At 36.8% G+C, this 20,051-nt stretch overlaps 2 protein-coding genes across 2 annotated transcripts in view; both read right to left on the bottom strand.

The window, feature by feature from the left end:
• Window positions 1-136, bottom strand: part of LOC106062928 (uncharacterized) — a 31,164-nt gene extending 31,028 nt beyond the window's left edge. The window contains exon 1 of the mRNA XM_056045065.1: window positions 34-136. The gene's annotated coding sequence lies outside the window, so the exon portion shown is untranslated. The remainder of the gene's footprint in view (window positions 1-33) is intronic.
• Window positions 137-3,305: 3,169 nt separating this feature from the next.
• On the bottom strand, window positions 3,306-19,467 carry LOC106064948 (metalloprotease mig-17-like). Its single transcript, XM_056043222.1, has 11 exons — window positions 19,367-19,467; window positions 17,515-17,716; window positions 16,452-16,529; window positions 14,402-14,550; window positions 11,794-11,828; window positions 10,406-10,517; window positions 8,772-8,942; window positions 7,852-7,987; window positions 7,620-7,730; window positions 4,601-4,649; window positions 3,306-3,770 (listed from the first exon to the last, which is right to left on the bottom strand). The coding sequence occupies exons 1-11, from the start codon at window positions 19,465-19,467 to the stop codon at window positions 3,496-3,498; spliced, it is 1,419 nt and encodes a 472-aa protein (XP_055899197.1). The 3' UTR covers window positions 3,306-3,495.
• Window positions 19,468-20,051: the final 584 nt, after the last annotated feature.

The raw sequence follows: 20,051 nt of genomic DNA, 5'->3' as shown, positions 1-20,051 counted from the left end.
GTTATATCGACCGAGGTGATAATGACAACTGACCTCACAGTTGCCATCCCTAAGAAGATTCTCGTTGCCTATCAGAGGGCGGTACTGCTGAAGACCTGCCACATCATCAGAAGGCTTCTCACTGGACACTGTGAAAGGGATAACAATTAGTTTTATTTCTCTCCTAAAGGGTCTCGACCCTGGCAGTGCAGGAGAATGAAGGTTAGTTCGTTTTTCAAATAATAATATATTTGTCTAATCCTTGAGGAAATGTGCCGTACAAGTGTGCCTATTATATAACAAACCATTCTAAGGATAGCAAGAGAAAGATAAGAAAAAAAGTCTAATAGAAAAATTTCAAAAAAAAAAATATATATTTTATAACATTATCGAAAAAAAGACTTACCGGGAGCATATAGCTTTCGTCTTTCCCAGTGCATCATAGGCAGTGCCACGTATGACCTAGTAGTCATAATTTTCTTTAAAATAAGAATGTTTGTATATTAATTGGTGTAAATGTTTAATGACGGAGGTAATTGTAAGTAGTCTAAATGTACCGAGATAACAGAGACTTTAAAGTTGGAAAAAATGACAACTGCTACACCATTAAGATTTCAATAATACTAGTCGACCCACGGCGTAGCATGCGCCGCCATTTTGTAGGGCCGTAGGCCACTGCAACATATGCGACCCGAGTGCGACCCGCTTTTTCATTGGACCCGCGCTACTTGTAGGTGTAAATTATTAAATTAAATCATTTGATAACTTATAACAGATCTCCTGATTTACTAGGAGCTCCTCGAAATCTCCTGAAATTGCGAAATATACGAAAAAGTCATGGACATTTCCGAAATTATAAAAATCTTTTAAAAACTCATACAAATCTCCTGAATTATATAGACAAAAATTGTCATTCAATATGGAAAACGCCAATCCTACGCGCGATAAAAAAAAAAAAACGCATTATACAATACCCGTAATTGTGGAATCTGGTGAAAGAAGCCTCTCGCGCCTCTAACTAATGAAGAATTACTTGAGGTCAACAATTCTCCTAGTTAGATTGAAACATTTGGTAATTCCTGCTATTCATCTATGTAGGAAAGAGAATTTTCATGACATACTGTTTGACTTCGCTACAATCAAGGCTCGTAAAGTAATTCTGTGCGTAGTAAAGAATGAATAAAATGCAAAGACCAATATATTTTCTAATACAAACTAAATTTACACTTATTATCCTTATCCCTACCCAAACTTAGCCCCGTGAAATCCGTTTCTCTTAGGTTAAGCCCGGCCCTGCTATTTAGTGACGGGGGAATACTACTTGTTCTCACCCCCCTATCTTTTTTTTTGGGGGGGGGGGGGGGGGGGTAGGGTAACTCTAATCCGACTTTTACAACTAAATGAGTGATCTTTTCTTTACTACTTGGTGTCCAAACTGTTGAGTCATGGAGAGTATTATCTATAGAGATAATACAAAATAAAATTATTATTTGTTACAAAACGTATATAAAATATTCCGTCTGTCTGTATGTCTGGCGCAAACGCCTCACATATTATTTAGTGGTAATTAAGTTATTTCGTACAGAAAAGTAATACAGATGGTTGTAAATATATTTTACTTATTTTAAACATAAAAAAGCCACATCTAATTCTACTTACCTAATTATGCAGAAATTAAATGACTCCACATTTGTTGAGAAAAAGAACAAGTTTCAATAAACAAGGGAGAGTACCAACGAGAACTTACCTTGCGTATTCAATAATATAGTTGATTGCGTCCCTTTTTATGTTGCACAGTGATAACAGTGGAAAAAGCCAGATTTTATAGCATTGTTTTTGTCAATATAATGAAAATAATTTTTGGTTATCACTTGAATGTAATGTTACCCAAACTATGTTCCCAGATGCCTTGAGTAGCTGTTCCATAAACTAACTTATGAATAAGTCATAAGTAGACAGAAAAGAAAAACTCATTTTACGGTATAAGTTTTTCTCGGTAAAGAAAACAAAAGAACACTGTAACCACATGATTATAAACATTGAACTGACCTTTAATTTGGAACAAAAATACGAATATCAACCTGATTTTTTATCGATTTTTTGCCTGAAGAGTACCTAACTATTTCATAACCTGCTTAGGTTATTTGACTCCTACAACCTAATAGTGATAAGCAGTATTTCTATTTAGTTGAAACAATTTCTAAGTATATTCTTGCATCTAGAAACAGGTGACTTGATGTCCCAACAGATATTAGACTATAGCTTACCAATATCGAGCTATATATCAAGAAGTTCAGCTCTTTAAGAACACAGAACCATCAAAGTCATTTAAACTTAATTTGTCTGTTGCTTATGCTGTATATTTTATTATATGATAGTTTTCTGATTGAATAAAAGTAAGTAAAGTTCCCCTTTCAGACCTTGTGAACTATAGGGCAGGTGATGTAAAGGTCATCTGAGGCCTTTGGTTAACGAGGATGTCATGTGGCCACCACAACGACCAACCGCCCATACTTTCCCTAACTAAAGTCCAGCTTTCACCGAGATTCGAACCCAGGTTCGCAAGATGCAAATAATATGACATAGAAGAAAAGCAGAGGGTTCCATTAAATTCTCAGAAAATGAGGAGTGCTCCTTTAAAGAAAAAAGCTTGGGAAAAAACTGATCTAATGAATAGGCCTATGTGCCTGCAAAACTAATGAAAAGATGTGACATCAAATGTGCTTCTAGCCAGAATCTGGAAGTTACATCAAGTAACTTTTTTTTAGACCATGCGCTATAAACGGCAAACGACAGTAAACGAGAATGGCATGTGGCCAGCGCAACGACCAACTGCTTTTACTTTCTCCAACCAATGCCAGGTACCCTTAAGAATTGTGCGCACTCGAGAGCGTGCTAAGAAACCAAAAGTTCAGAATCTCAGTTTTCATCGAGATTCGAACCTCTAGGTTTGGAAGCCAGGCTCTTAACAGCTCAGCCGACACGTCAAGTTAAAATTTACAGTAGAGTGCAGAAAGAAATGTAACAATCAATAACTAATATTAATATTAAATACCTTAATAGAACATAGAACTAAGGTAAAGTAATGTTCTACAACCATAATAATAACATTAACAATAATATTTAAATTTATATTAGAGCTTTTAACAAAGTAATAGTTAATAAACACAAAGGATACTTAAACATATAACATATAAGACAAGATGAACAATTAAACATTTAGTACATTGAAGATCACAAATGAACACGTTTATAATGAAAATGTGCAAATAAAGAGATTTTATCTACATGAACTATGGACACTCCATATGTTCATTGGATAAATCTAGAAATAGGATATTTAATTATTTCTAAAGAGGTCTGTTACATTTGAATATGGATCTATTTCTGTACATCATTTGTATACTTAAACATGATTTTATGAAAGGCTCACAAAATACAAAATATCTTATATATCTCTAGTCTAAACAAAAGATAACAAAGAAGACCTACGTTAATTCAATTTTAATTTTTTTTTTAAAGTTTCCGATACGAAAAGGCCATAAACATTTCTACTGGGTGAGTTGTTTTATAAGATTTCCAGGCGTCCTTGACATTTATTAAGGAAAAAGAAAAGGTAGCTGGGTTTTGTCCTGCCTGGTTTGACTTTGCCATTCGGTAAGACTTACTTGCAAGATAAGCCAAATATGTCAGGTAGGTGATACAGGTGTGTGGACACAATTCACTGCCGCCGGATTTGTTCAGGCAGGAGTCTAACGTGCAGTTACTCCAAGCGTTTGTGACACCACAATCTGTTGCAAATAATAATAATAATAATTATAATAATAATAATAATAATAATAAAAATAATGATGAAACATTCTCGTTGCCTGTTAGAGGCGGTACTGCTGCCATAAAGCAAAAGTGATCTACAATTTCTAGTGGTTGGCCATTAATGTTTATTTGAGGTGCAGTATTTGTGTTCTGAACTAGTATATTAGTCTTGCTTTGACTAATATTTAACTGAACTTCTGGCAAGCAGCAGATAGTTTGTCAACCAGGGACTGAAGCTGGATATCAGAATCAGCCACAATAGCTGCATCATCAGCATACAGGAGTTCCCTGATAAGTATCTTCCTAACCTTGATTTTTGCCCGCAGCCTTTATACATTAAATAGTTTTCCAGAGGATCTTGTATGGAGAAACACTCCTTCGTTTATGTCGTTGTACGCATAATGCAGTAGACAGGAGAAGAATATGCCAAACAGAGTAGGTGCGAGCACACATCCCTGCATGACACCACTGCTAACCTCAAAAGGTGCTGATTGGGCTCCATTTAATTTGACAGTACATTTCGTTTCCTCATGAAAGCACTCAATGAACTTCAGTTGTTTGGGAGGACAACCTACTTTCCTCAGGAGTATGAAAAGGCCACTTCTGCTGACCATGTCAAAAGCTTTAGTCAGATCAACAAAAACGATGTAAAGGGGTCTGTCTCTCTGAATTTCTCCTGCAGTAGTCGTAGAGAGGATATCATGTCTATGGTGGATCTACTACTCCTAAATCCACACTGAGACTCTGGGTACAGTCTAGAAATTGACTGGATAGTATATAGATAGTTATAGTATATAAATATACTCACCGATATTCTGAAATATTTGATCATCAACGCATGCCCCTTGGTTGCATATCTGAAAAGAGAGTGCACGATATAGAGACTCATGGACACCATAAAAAAGTTACAACGTTAATTGTTCAAAATAACATAAACATATATTGTTACATAGTATCCCCTAACAATAGTTAGGCGATTGGCTTCCGAACGTAGGGTCCTAAGTTCGAATCTCGTTGAAGATTAGGACTCAAATGGGTGTTGAATTTTGGGAAACTAAATAAGGTTGGTCGTTGTGCTGGCCATACGACACCATGTCGTTGACCGTTGGCAAAAGAAACAGATGACCCTAATCCTAACCTCCCTTTAGGCCAGATACCAATCACCAGATACCAATCACAGTGGCTTAGTAGTCAGGGGCGTAGCTAAGAAATTGGGGGCCCCGGGGGATTGACCCTTTTTGGGCCTCCCCTGCATTGTGACATTCGACATCATGACATGAGATAATGTACTTAATAAATATATAACCTGACATTCAAATTGGTACAGTATATCAGTAAAATTAACAAGAACGTTTCTCCAACAGCTTGATGATTTTGTCGAGATGCAAAGAAACCGCCGATGTAGCTTCTTCTCTTGCGGACCACCTTGTATTACTCTTTTTTTTTTTAACTCCCGGCTCCAGCTACTTTCAGTTTGGCCCATTTCTGGGGTGAATTGGAAAAAAAGTTGAACAATTTATGTACTGGTCAAAAAAAAAAGGTGACAAACGTTGGATCTATCTCAGCAGAATGAAGACCTGCCAAGGTTCAGAGAGTGATTATCACAGTTCAGAAATGTTGCCTTTGGATTTTTGTCTAAGAGACAGACAGCCACTCATTATCATAGGCTTGACCTCTGCACAGATCAAAGTCCAGTCCAATGTCTTTAAGAGTTTTCAGAACAAGTTTTTCATAATGTTGTCCATCAGGTTTCAAAATTTCAAAGTCACTAATGAATGATTCTTTTATTACGAAATTATCAACATCCAAGTAACGAACTATTAGGGAGACCTGTTCTTGATGAGAAACATCTGGGGTGGAATCAAGCATTGGAGAAATGTAACACACTTTCTTGACTTTCCCAACAATTGATTCCCTAACTTTATTACCCATCAACATTATTAAATCATTTTGAATTTTAGGTGACAAATAAATGTGTCTTCCCATATTCAATTCTATGTAAGTGGTGTTTCTTAACTTCATCTAATTCTGCAAGAAATTTCAAAGATGCTGGGAAGTTCCCAGAATTGGGTGAATACAGTTTTTCGTTGTGACCACGTAAGCTGGAATTTGTTTTTGCTAAGTACTTAATAGCTGCTGATTTTTCAAAAATTTGTGCATGAAACATATTTGACTTTTTATCTTGTTCTGCCTTAAGCTTTTCTTCTTCTAACTTCCACTTCAAAAGAGCTTGTCTGTGGTGGACTCCTTCTTCATGTTCTTTCAGTCTCTCAGGTTTCTTCCATTTGGTTAAACCAACGCCAGGTTTGCTCAATGCACTAGATGTCTTTTCTGATGCCTCAAAAAAAACAGAACACATGCAAAGCAAAGTAGACATCCCAAATGTGGAGAGAAAAGGAGCCAAGATCTCTCCTGTTGGAAGCTTTCTAGTAAACCATGATGTCAAACTTCGTGATTTATTTTGGGTAAGCCCTACTGGAAACAGATACCGTTCATCTTTGTTTTGGAAAAATAAGCTACCCTTTAATAGAATTTTGCTCGCAGTTCCTAGGATAAAATTACAGGCTGGATATATCCGAAGTCTTTGTACTTATTTACAGCTTCTTCCACTTCTGGAGAAAGTGATTTTAGAAGACCATCACTTGATTCATCATCTGTATCACTTACTTTAGATGTTTTCTCTGACTGTGTTAAAAGATATTCCCCTGGAGTTTCTTCAGCACCACCTCTCTCAGCAAGAGACAATTTCACTTCTTCGACTGCTGTTTCTTTGAATAAATCACCTGAATAGTGATACTTTTCTTTGACACGTCATAGTCTTCTTTGTTTTCAGTGCTCTTATCAGGTTTCTTTTTAAATGATAAGGACGATGAAATAAACCACCCTATATACCAAGTTACTTCCTGAGAGTAACACGGCACTAGTCAGCGCTATAAAAATTGAGAGAAACCCCGCACAGAAAGTGTTAATAATCTGTGTGGAATACATACAACAGAGTCATTATCTTATATAACAACGTGAAAAGCAAGATTACATGACGGTGACGTAATATTTAATTTATTTAAAAACAAATTTCGGACACTCATTTGGGACCCATCTCAGTAGTCCTATAATAGCGTTAAAATAAGGATGGCTGCTTGGTCGTGTGCTATAGTTCGTTCTGGACGCATTGAAGTTTTCCTGAATGTCTCTCTGACAAATGTGATGTTAATATGTCAGATCTGCATCTAAAATCTACGTAGATGTCTGGAATTGGGCTGATATCAATATTAGAGAAGCGTGGTCGAGAGGCCAAGTGCGCTTGAACTTGGCTTGGCTTGGCTACCTAGAAGGGGACTCGAGGTTCGACACCCGACGACTCGGGTAGAGTTGTGTTTACTGAGCGCCTAAAGGCAGCACTGAAAACCAACTCCTAGATATCAATATTAGAGAAGCGTGGTCGAGAGGCCAAGTGCGCTTGAACTTGGCTTGGCTTGGCTACCTAGAAGGGGGCTCGAGGCTCGACACCCGACTAGGGTAGAGTTGTGTTTACTGAGCGCCTAAAGGCAGCACTGAAAACCAACTCATAGATATCCCCTCCTCCCCCCCACTGGTCCACAAATGAGATTGGACCAAAAGAGCTCTGAGCATGCTATAAGCATGAAAGTAGCGCTATATAAAAGCTATAATAATTAGGAATATTGTAATATTGTTATCTTTAACAGTCATTGAATCTCGGAGTGCAAAGATAAAAAATATCATTTAAAACTTTGCTAATTTATTTTTGAAAAGCTGCTCAGTTATTAATTTGGAAACAAAATAGTGTTAATTTAATTAATAAAAGTTACCTTGCCACAGCCACACGTTGTACCATGCAGAGGTAGCTGTCTGAGACAGGTGCTCCTACTCGGGTCAAAGCAGAACATGTGTGTGCAAATATTTGAGGTCATGTTTTTCCTCTGGAATTATGAGAACTGTTAAAAATATCTTGGAACTTATGTTTATATAATTCAATAAGTTTAATTAAGAAATTGTAGCATCATTTGAAAAAAAAAATATTGGCATAGAATGAAGACCTACCTGGCAATCATACGACGTCTGGCCGTATTTTAACTGGCATTGCTTGTCAGGGTAGATCTCCTGGCCAAGCAGGCGGGGACTGACGTCAGGGACATGTGTGACAGTAGTATTTAATAGACATGCATGTCGGGATGAGCTGTGGGTTAATGAGAGCTTAAATCACGTGACAAAACGATTTAAAAAAAACGAAACAGTTTGATAAACGTTCTTTATATGTACTGTCATATACATAATGAAACTAGTTTTTTTGTTTATAGTTAAATGTTATGTATTTTGAAACCTTGTTATTATTAGCCCATTATAACAAACTTTGTTTTGTACAGTATCACATTTAAAATAAAGGACAAAATCGTATACTCTTTGATCTGGCTTGCTTTTTGTGATTAAGACTTTTTAGTTTTCTTAATGCTAAATGCTAAACCACAAAGGATAGGTGAAAGTGAATGTGAAGTTAAATGTGAACCTGGCCTAACTGATGTCTTATAATGAATATCTAATTGATCTAATTGCTTTGTAAATGGTCAATCTCTAATTCCTCAAAAAAAAAAAAAAAAAAAAAAAAAAAAAAAAAAAAAAAATTCGTAAAAAAAAAAAAAAAAAAAAAAAAAAAAATTAAAAAAAATGAAACAAAAATAATTTCCTTTACTTAACTGTTTTGTATGTGAACTGTGTACATACTAGTTCACACGATAATATTAAAAATTACTTATTCATTGTTGTTTAAAATTTGTTCAACTTATATGCATACTAATTAGATTATTTCTCTTTAAAAAAAAGTAAACATTTTTTTTTCGTGTAAATAAGTAGTTAGTATGACAGACCTTACATAGCTAGCGAGATCTAAACGGGACAGACGGACAGACATTTCACACAAAACTAATAGCGTCGTTTCCCCTTTCGGGGGCCGCTAAAAAACTTACGAAGTATTCTCAAGGGAAGAAATGAACATCACAATAGATTCAATTGTACAGTTTGAGAGCTTCCATGGATTCAGGACGCTGCTGTCCGTTATATTCGAAAACTGATTCGACATTAGGTAGAAATCTTCACTGGAGCAGTTGTTGTAGACACCGTCGATTGTAGCTGACATGCTGTACATCAAGGGTTAAGATTACAGATCAACTTAAAATGTGTAACAATTTAGTTTTTGCATATTTCATTTTTTAAACAGATTTTTATGCATCCTATCCTATACATCATAACTAGCGAGAGGACTCCGTTAAAGTTAATGTTACGGAAATTCTAAATCTTGTTGAGGTGTTCTTATATTTTTTTACAAAGTTTATATCAACTCTGTCTGTGTCGCGGGATGTTTCGTTTGAGTGTTAAATGTGAAAGTTGATTTGAGACAACTATATGATTGTGTTGATCCGACAACGCTAAATTTGGTACTTGACTTATTGAAGATTCATATCTTTGATATATATCCAAACACTCAAACAAAGAACACACTTAAGCCAGGGATTGAAATATAGATATCTCTACTAATTCAAATAATGAAAATCCTTTAATTCGAAATACAAAAACTTTAATTTAGGAACTAGGAAGGAACCAGACCCAAGGGCCGCCAAAGACTAACTTATAGAGATGTCTTCAAGCGAGACATGAGAGCCACAGACATCAACGAAAGTATGTGGGAAGAAATAGCCAAAGACCGGAGTGCATGGAGACAGACTGTGCGTGCTGGGACGATCCTCGCTGAGAACAAAAGAAACGAAGCGACCTTAATCAAGAGAGAAAAAAAGAAAGCTGCCCTGTCAGCTAGCCCTGAATCAGCTGCATACACATGCACGAATTGTGGCAAAGTCTGCCGCTCCTGAATCGGCTTGATTAGCCACACCAGGTTCTGTCCCGTAACAAGACGAAACCAAAACCAGTGACTCATCTGGGCGCATCCGATGCCTTCCGAGACAAATAGGAGCCATAGAAATAGTACAAGTTGAATATCTACTTCTGAGCTCGTTATAAAAAAGATTCAAACAAATGTATTAATTTTACAACTGTAAACTAACTAGCTCACGCTAAAACAATCCCCTTACCGCAGACAAAGGGTTAAAGTTAAAATTAGTAACAGTATAACTACAGTGTTACTAAGAAACATTATTTTGTGGTGTTATGTCTACATTGAATTGACTAGATTGTTTTGTCTGAGGCACACGCTTTTGTATTCCATATGAAAAAGAAAAAGCAAATTATACAAACAAAACTTATCTTAGGTAAATAACCATAAAAAATCAGTGGCATATATCTCAATACTTCATTGACAAGCTCCCTTTGTCTATATGAAGCAAACTTAAAAATTTACCACTAACAGATTATCTTATTGGTTAATTATTTTATTGATTCATATATTGTCACAGACTGTGAATAATTGTGAGAAATTAGAACTTGATCCGAGAATGGGAATAGGGAGAAAAAACGTGCACAAAATTTTTACAAGACAAACTGACAGACAGACAGACAGAGTGAGTTGATATGAGCTTTGTAATAAATGTACACACATGTAGACCACAAACAATACTTCATGAAAACTCCACGTTCACAGTCATGTTACCTGACTGCTAGAGCTCTAGCTGTTGTATAAATACAGTAGTAGTCTGCCATGTCTTCTACCACAGAGGAGCTTGTACCATCATCACTGCACATTCTTCCAAAGTAAGAGATACCTTAAAGGTGGTACAAATAAAGAATTAACCTTCAGCTCTGTGTGTGTGTGTGTGTGTGGGGGGGTATTGGTGCGTTAGAATAAGGTATAAGCTATAATTAGCCAACTCATGATATCTCTGTGCATGCATTTCCAAATGTTCGATCACTATTAAGGAATGTTACAGGTGCTCCAAACTATGGCAGATTGTTAAGTCAGTCACGTGATGAGCAATACGCCTTTTCGCCATTATTATTTGTAAGTATATTTCTACAGTGGACATCCGGTGGGAAGAGGCTTCAGACATTGCCAGTGACGGATCTTTATGGAGACAGCCTGCCGCCCATTGCGCCAAAGTGCGCGTGAGGATCTAAGTGTAAATTTATAGACATTCCAGTTTAAATACTTTATGAATAAAGAACACACAGTTATGATATATGAAGATATAGTTCAAATATATTTTTCTTTTTGCTTCTCAACTTTTATATTTCTAGTCTAGTCAAGGTTTTGATGGTTAGCTGTACGCTCTCTTGTAGCTAAGGGAAATAACTCTTTCCAATTAATCTTGCGATCTATGAGAGAGATATCTAAAGGTCAACTGTTTCCGTGACCTAAGGCAACGACAAAGCAGCTTTAGCTTTCTCCTACAAAAAGTCAGGTTCCAATTAAAGCTGGGTGGACTCAGAGGCGCCATAAAAACCCTGGAATTGAACGCCCCACAAAAGTCTTCTACCAGATTCAAATGCGAGACCAATTGGTTCAGAAGCCAAGCGCTTCACCACTCAGCCAACCACACACTTTTGCAATTTGTACCATGAAAATGTGCAGTTCTTCTCAGCTCAATCCCTTCTTCTTTCTAGAGAGTTGGTTATCATTCGTTGTTGGTGTAGTATGGTCTGTTTAACACGTTGGATTGAGGATTTGAACGGACAAGTGTGTGGGCTTGTGACAGACTACACAAAACTAATAGTGGCTATTCCCTTTTCATGGACCGCTAAAAATAATTAAAAGCTATTCTCCTTTCGGAGACCGCTGAAATAAATGATAAGTACATTTAGTGTATGAGGAATAATGGGGCGTTTTTAAAACCAATCGAAACTTATATATTGTCAAATGTAAAAAAAATAAATTCTTAAACCATAAGCCATAAGTTAATCTCTGAAATAATCATTAGGGCCTACTAGGAAAAAGTAAGGAAGTTAAATTTGTTATATGGCAAGGTTAAATAAGAGAAAAAAAAAAGATACGATATATTATTATTAAACAGTAGCGTTAAAATGAAAATAAAATTAGCAAACCTTTAACTTCTCTGTTGTTGATCCACAGGTCAGCCCTGGAGCAATAGAAAAGCATTTGAAAACAATGTGTCAAAGAGCGTTCGCGTTCACTAAAACTCATCGTCGGCCCCTGCATGTCTGTACGTTTTGGACATATACTTGTATCACATTCACACCTTGATTTTTAATTAACAAATATGAGATATGTATAGTTGAATCCCGAAAATCGGACTAAACCGGAAAGCGATAGTTTGGCTGTTCCGAATAACCGGATTTGACATTAATTTATTATAAACAAACTTAATAGGAACTTATCAGAGAACTCCTGTATACTGATGATGCAGCTATTGTAGCTGATTCTGAAATCCAGCTTCAGACCCTGGTTGACAAACTATCTGCCGCTTGCCAGAAGTAAGTCAAAGTAAGACCAAGATACTTGTCCAAAACACTAATACTGCACCTCAAGTAAACATTAAAGGCCAACCAGTTGAAATTGTTGATCACTTTTGCTATCTTGGCTCCATCATATCCAACGATGCTCTACTGTATAAAGACATCAACAATAGAATAGCCAAAGCAATGGGCACCATGTCACGGTTGAAGAAAAGAGTGTGGGACAACATATTGCTGACTAAAATACTAAAGCCATAGTCTACTGGACCTGTGTGATGAGCACTTTGCTGTACGGACAAACGCGACATGAAGCTATTTAAAATCGACACTAGCATCTGGGAAGAGGTAGCACTGATAGATCCACATGGAGAGAGAGCATAAAGGAAGGGTCTCGGATTGCAGATGCCATACACAACAGAAGCAGAAAGAAGGGTGAAAATGCAACTGCGCCTGGTGATTACATATGCCCATTCTGCAACCGCAGCTCTGTATCGATTGGCCTCTTTAGCCACATAAGAAGTTGCTAAGGGGAAAGATAGTCTCTCGAGACGTAAAATGCCACAGAATAGGAGCTGAATGGGAAACGTCTATGTCCCCTCTTGTTTCTTTGTTTAATTACGAATCGTTGGACCCTCCATTTTTTTCCTTCTTTCAAAAATGTGTTTTATGTATTTAATTTGCATACTTAATTTTGATAAAAAAGGACTTCTCTTTTGGAAGGCCACACGCAACCTCAGGGACTAGATAGCCTTGTCTGACTGAGTCCAAAGCTCTGCTGTCTTACTGAATTACCCAAGGCTTCGAAAGTTTATCCCAAGGAAAAAATCAGGAGCCGATGATTCTTAGATGGCTAGCAGATCAGTGCTACACTGAGCCAGAACCTTCTACGACGCTGAATTTAAACTGTATCGAGTAACTTCATCTAGTGGAGTGGAGGAAAATTGCAGTGAGGGCAGCATCGTTTCGACCATAGCCAATGCCCAGGCTTCTTAAATGAGATGAAACAAAGTCTATTTGGTAGTGCAGTATGCGTGCTGGACTGTCGTTCGGACTTCTCGATGGTCCGGTGTTCATACCCTGCCCGCTGCCATACCCCGTTGTTCTGCGGGAGGTTTGAACTAGGAAGTAAACTATCTTTAACTCTGAAGGAACATCCGAAACATGTAAAACATTTTACAAACATTTTAGTCGCTTCTCGATTGAAGAAGGCATTTATACGTAAAATACATACAAGCGTGCAAAAATACATAAACATACATACACTAATATAACTCGTTTGTACAACTAGTCATGCGCTATTAGAGCATGGAATGGGTTGCCTGAGCTAGCCAGGAAAACCAGTGACTTGGCAGAATCTAGGTCATTGGTTAACATGCATGACTAGATCCATGACGCGTAGGACGTAATAATAATCTTTTTTGAAATAACGTCTGTATTTTATAAGATAAGATAAGATTACAAGTAGTCAGCGTTCATGAATCGGTTTAAATTATTTTGATCAATCGTCATTGACTATCGCAGAGTTGATATAAGCTTTTTAGAAAAAATGTAATTGAAAGGTGTTTACTGCCAACAGTACATGTGTTCTTAGGTTACGTTTGAGGGTTTATGTATTAGGAGTGTCAGGTCTCATTGTATTGATGACATTCTTAGCGTGCTAGAAGTAAACAAAAGTCTATGCAAACGTCAACAAAGCTACGTGTGACAAGTGTGTTACACAATACCTATAAAAGTGAACCTGAACTGTATGTAATTAACTTCCACCTGCCCACCCCTATTTGTAAACTCAACTGTCAAGTGCGATGGATCTACTCGACGTTACATAACAATCGATCCATCCAACAAAAAATAGTAAATATGTTCTATACCAAGTGGGTTGAAAAAAAAAAGTTTTTTTTCGATTTATTATCATCAGAATTATTCTATTGGACATTTTACGATAAAGTAATCAATGTCAAGGACGCTAATTTGAATTTCAAATTTGACAACTAAATTTAATGTTACAGTATGTGAGTTTTGCAAATGTGCATAAAAGTTACCACGTCGCTTTAAGATAGAGCTTCTCAACACTTCCGTTCTTTTGTACACCGGATACACCAACAAATATTTCTATTTTTAATTTTCCCGCCATGAATGACAATCTCCATTAGTTATGAACATAACCTTGTTTAAACTGTTTAACTGTACATGTATCACAAACACTTGAGACAAAAAAAAATAAATAAAAATTCCTTACTCAATGAAAAGAATTGCAAAGTCATAAGGATTAGTTCCCTTGGTCGAGTCGTTTCTTAATAAAAACTCTGTAAAATTGGTTTGGACCTCAATTGGTTCCAATTTATTCGAGGATGTAGATATATAGGTCAGGGGAAACATTTCTGGATCCTGCAAATAAGATATAAACTGTTTAAGAATCAGACAAACAGCTGATGTGACTGAATTAAACTTCTCCTACAAATGATGTTTAAAATTGAAAATGGGGCGTAGCCATGACTTATTTTTTCTGGAAGAAAGGGTTTTCGGAGTGTAACATTTTTTCCTCCCCCTATATATATATATATATATATATATATATATATATATACAGTTGTTGTTTTTTTTTTGTGACGGTACGCACCGGTACGGCGTAACGGCTCCTTTTTGAATGTGGAGAAAAAATTGTTACTTTTCTTTTAGTTTAACGTATATTATTAATTTATTAGTAGTTAAAAGTTAGGCAATCAACTACTGAGTACCGACCGGCACCTTATCACTGAGAACCGGCACTTTTTTTTTTTAGCAAAAAAAGCACTGCATATATATATATATATACGTAACTAATCTTTATTACATTCAGTTTCTTTCATTATTGCGGACTTTTTTTTTTATACAAGAGAAAAGGCTTTTTGTCACACACTGGTTTTAGAACCATTGTGACACAAAGTGTTTTAGTAGTGATTTAGAAATCATGTAACTACTTCGTGCGTTGTCACGAGAAAATATCAGGTCTGTGACTGACCACGGGATGAAAACCAAGAGTTGTTTCAGAGCTCCAGTGGAGTAAGGAGCGAGATATTTGTTCTCTGTGTAATATCGTATAATGTAAAATGACTTAAAAGAGATTTGATACGATAGTTGTACATCCAAGATTATTCTATTCGGATTTCTGTTTGACACAATATACATCTCCTGATGGCTGGATTTGTCGAGTTGTAGTGTTCTTTTTTTTAATTATTATTAAATATTTTTCTGCTGAGAAAGTGTTACTTCTTTATACTTGTGTCGTAATCTGATTACTCAGCAGCCTTAGTAGCACTACGCCACAACAAGTTTGATAAAGGCAAAGTAATATAATAGAAGCACAGAGAACATTCTATTAAGGCCAGAAGAGGCCCTGATATATTCAGAAGTAGATATTCGCGTTATCAGCACATATTAAGATGCTACAGTTTTAACTTGAGTCAGTGGAACAACAGCAGACACCCCTCCCTTGTCACCTCGGGGGTCTGGGGGCGCAATCCCCCTCCGCCGGCTACGCCCATGCTACGCACACTAATCAAACGAAGTTAGTTGTTGTTGTTTTTTTCTCTCTTTCCTTGACCACCTTCTTGCTTTTCTTTACTGCTATTGTGACAACTCATTACAGAAACGTAAGCTGTAAGTCATTAGTATTCACAACTAAGGTCGAGACTAGTAGAATCCAGTCTCCGCTGAGGAATTCCCCGATTATGTTTCGGGCTTGCATGTGACTCTCTATGGTCTCCTTCAGTCGCGAAGTGACTATGGATCATCTCATGGAAATGCCTGGGCATTATCTGCGGTCGGAACAATGTCGCCCACAATTCATCCTCTCCACGCAGCTGATGTATCCAAAGGAACGGCAAGTGCCGATACAGTTTGGGGTCAGCGGCATCGCATGTTCTGCCAGGGTGTAACACTGGGTGCTGCAAACTGCCTTAGGAATGCCACCTCCTGATTTTTTTTTCTCAGGGTTGACTCCTGAAGCCTTTCCCATGATTGGGTATAGCTGAAAGGCGAGGTTTGAATTATGACTTCAACAACTAGAAACAAGAAAATTCAGTTCTGGAAAATTCTTAAGTAGATAAGAAATATTTTTATTTAACAAAACTTTAAGGGTTAACTTATGTCCATGTGTTGTTTTTTGTTTGTTTCTTGTTGTTTTAACGGCCGCAGCAAACCTCTCTTAGTTTGAGTGGTCAGTTTGTTCTCCCATCCCGTTTAGATTACATAAACTAGAAAAGATATTCAATATTTTCATGTTCTATATAAAAAAAGAAGAAATTTACCTTAAATACAACAAGCTGTGATAGCTTTACATGCAAATTAAACTTATTTCTCACTGAGTCTCTATAAATTTTGTCAACCTATAAATCAAAAAAAAAATGTGTTATGAACATAAAGATAACAGAGTCGAAAACCATGTCCGCTACTTAGAATGGCTTGAATACACTGAATGACTACACAACACACATTTAGTGAACACATTCTTAGAAGAGTTACAAGCACATGTAAACATAAGAACAACAACCGTTACAGCATATCATTTCATAACAGAAGGTAATAAAGAGAACAATAAAAAGGCCAGTCAGTCAAACGATACCATGACTTCGATAACCGTTTCTCTACGAACTATTTTTTGCACAGAGGGAAGAAGGACTTTGGTTGCGGACTATTTTTTGCACAGCGGAAAGAAGGACTTTGGTTGCGGATTAGTTTCTTCTTCATAGCTCCTGATGTTCGTGCTGAAAAATAGTACTTAAGGCAGACATATCACATACAAAAAGGCAGCACTAGGGGTCTACATTTTTAATGAGAGAAAATATATAAGTAATATGTATTCATTACTTTTTTCATTCATTTTTATAACTTTATTCACATTTGCATTACTGAAAATATTTGAGCCTTTTTCTTTTTACGTGCATTGCTTAACAAATAGGTGACCTATGGGGGCCGCATCTGAGTTTGTGTGAAAACTGAAATTTTCTCTATGATCATGTTTATAATTTCAATATTGATTTTGAGCTCCAATATACTGTTTGCAAGTTTCAACTTGGCGCTGCTCACATAACAAAAGTGACCAGTGGCCGGTGACATATAACTTTTACAGATAACTATTTCACAACTAGCAACTTTCAATTTACTGGTAACAGAAGTGGTAGTGTTTAATTTACATAAATATAAAGAAAGGCTTTTTTGTGTCTCTTTCTTTTAGATTAATACTTTTTTAAAAATTCGTATCGCATTTTAAATTGTTTCAATTCATACAACAATAGTTTGTTTTTAATTGTACATCACAAGATCATTGCTAAGGAAATCTGTATATTATGATATGTAGTTCAACAATCTTACCCCATCAATGATAAACCCGTAGTAGTCCTTGATGTTCTTTAGAGCCAGGCCCTGGTCTAGGAAAGCATGATTCAGAAATCGACTGTAGGCTGTGTAATCCACGTAGGCTGTAATGTCGATGTAGTAATCTAATACAGATTCACGTTTTTGACGTTTGAATCTCTCTTCATCATTTAGTCGACTAGCTATAACATAAGGTATCCTTATCAGAACCGTTTTAACTATAATAGCGTTAGATTATAACTACAACTATAATTCAAATGATGATAAAGAAAACATATGCAAATAGAGGCCAGCTTATTTTGTTACAAAACGTATATCATCTAATTCTGTTTGTCTCTTTAATGTTGAACTCTGCACACCCCATCTCGGATCAAGCTGAAATTTTGCACAATCATTTCTTTTGCCCGACAACCAAAGAATGAATAAAAAAAAACTAATTAGTTAATTAACTATTGCTAATTAACTGTTGCTATTTAGTTCTATTAATTTTTATCTCGAACAAGGGAAAGAAAGTGTACGTCACCGGAGAGGAGGTAGAAATGAACACACTTTTTACCAGACAGAAAGAATGAGGGTGTGAGTTGATAAAACGCTTTGTACAAATCTGAGGGAACGAGACCAAGTAATATTAATTCAATTTTTGCAAATATTGTTATGACGTTCAATAGGCAAATATAGGTAGGTACACATATACACATGATCTATACCAATATGTTATTCAAAACCCCTCAGAACGAGACATATAGAGATCACTCACGAAGGCCGCGGGATACACATTTGAGACCAAAAGAAAATCTGCTGGCGTGGACAAACGCAGACGGCGAAAAGAAAATCTAAATCGACTACCTGCGGACAATGGTTATGCCTGCCATGAATGTGGCAAAATATGTGGGTCACAGCTGGGACTGTGCAGCCACGGGAAATACTGCATTTCTCACTGATCTTCGGACTAGAAGACTAGCCTTATTCTTATTATTCAAAACCCCAACGACCTAAATACTTACTTCTTGCTTTCGCTGTGTATAAGTACAAACGAAGTACATGTGTGGTTACATAAGTCTATTAGTAAAAAGAAATGTAAAGTTCCCCTTTCAGACCTTGTGATGTATAGGGCAAATTGGATATTGGTCCCCACTGCCCACAGGTTGTGACGTTGCAGATATGTGTTGAGGCCTAGTGTAACGAATGGTCTCTGTCTCTCCTTTGTTCCCACGCAAATGTGATTTGACATGATATTAATTTTTTCGGGCAGTTGACTTCCTCCTGGTCAGCCGATTGTGTGCGGTCAAGCGTGAAGAATCACTCACCCAGTTATGACTAACCCCATCGTTCTCTTTTAGTTAACACACTGGTCATTTGTCTATGTGGCCCACGGTTAACTAGGATGCCATGTGGCCAGCACAAGGACCAACCGCTTTTACATTTCTCCAACTAATGTCTGGTACACGTTAGGGCTGAGTGGACTCAGAAGCACGCGAAATTAAAAATCCCAGTCTTTAGCAGGATTCGAGCCCGGGACCCCCAGTTCGGAAGCCGAGCGTTTTACCGCTTAGCCACCGCTTCCACGGTTACATAATAGAGCGACATTTATTATCTTCCAAAATGTATTGTCATAGGATATTTAATGCATTGAATGTAGACTACCAGACGTACCTGATGGAGAAGTCAATACTTTCAACATACAGCATATAAGTATGAGCGAAATAGAGAAATAACACATGAAGTGCATTCTGTAATACATACGTAGTTATGTTCTGTTTCTTATACATACACTCCTGTCAACATGTCTTAGCCTTACTTAATCATGTAATGATAGTCTATGGGAGCGATTGAAAGCGCCAGATCTCACCTGTCTTGTTTGTTTAACTGCGTTACGACAAAAGTCTGGCATATATGCTCTTCACAGGTAATTGTTCGAAAGTGCAAGTTAGCTTCCTGGTTGTCTTGCATTGTTATATACTTAACAGTTTCGATTATGGTCAATAGGTTTTAAAAAAATTCTGATACACATTGTTTAAATTGAAATTTCTGTAAATTTAGCTTAATATACCTTGCACAGTTAAAGTAAGTTTTTTTTTTTTTCTTTTATCTTTAAAAACAATTATTTATAAATTTACATTTGACTGATGTGAGTAATCTCAAAACTTATAGGTGGAGTCATACTAAAAAGTTAAATAAGGTTCCCTTTTCCGACCGTTCGATCTATGGCACCATCAGTGGCCTACGGTTAACTAGGGTGACATGTGGTCCGCACAATGACCAACCGTCTTTACTTTATCCCAACTAATCTCAGGTTCCCATTAGAGCTGGGTGCAATCAGAGGCGCTCAAAATCATGAAATTAAAAATCCCAGACTTAACTAGAATTTTAACCAGTGAAATCTGGTTCGGAATCTAAGTGCTTCGCGCCCCTCTCCATCCCGCACACTTAACGTTGACAGTAGGCAAGAAACGTCCATGTCTGTTCTCTTTGTGGAATCTTGTTGACGTTTTCAATTGTAATCACAATATCTTATCTTGTCTTATCTTATACAG

Source organism: Biomphalaria glabrata, chromosome 10 (assembly GCF_947242115.1).
Source record: "Biomphalaria glabrata chromosome 10, xgBioGlab47.1, whole genome shotgun sequence".
Classification (NCBI taxonomy): Eukaryota; Metazoa; Mollusca; class Gastropoda; family Planorbidae; genus Biomphalaria; species Biomphalaria glabrata.
This window is presented reverse-complemented; position numbering and strand designations above follow the sequence as displayed.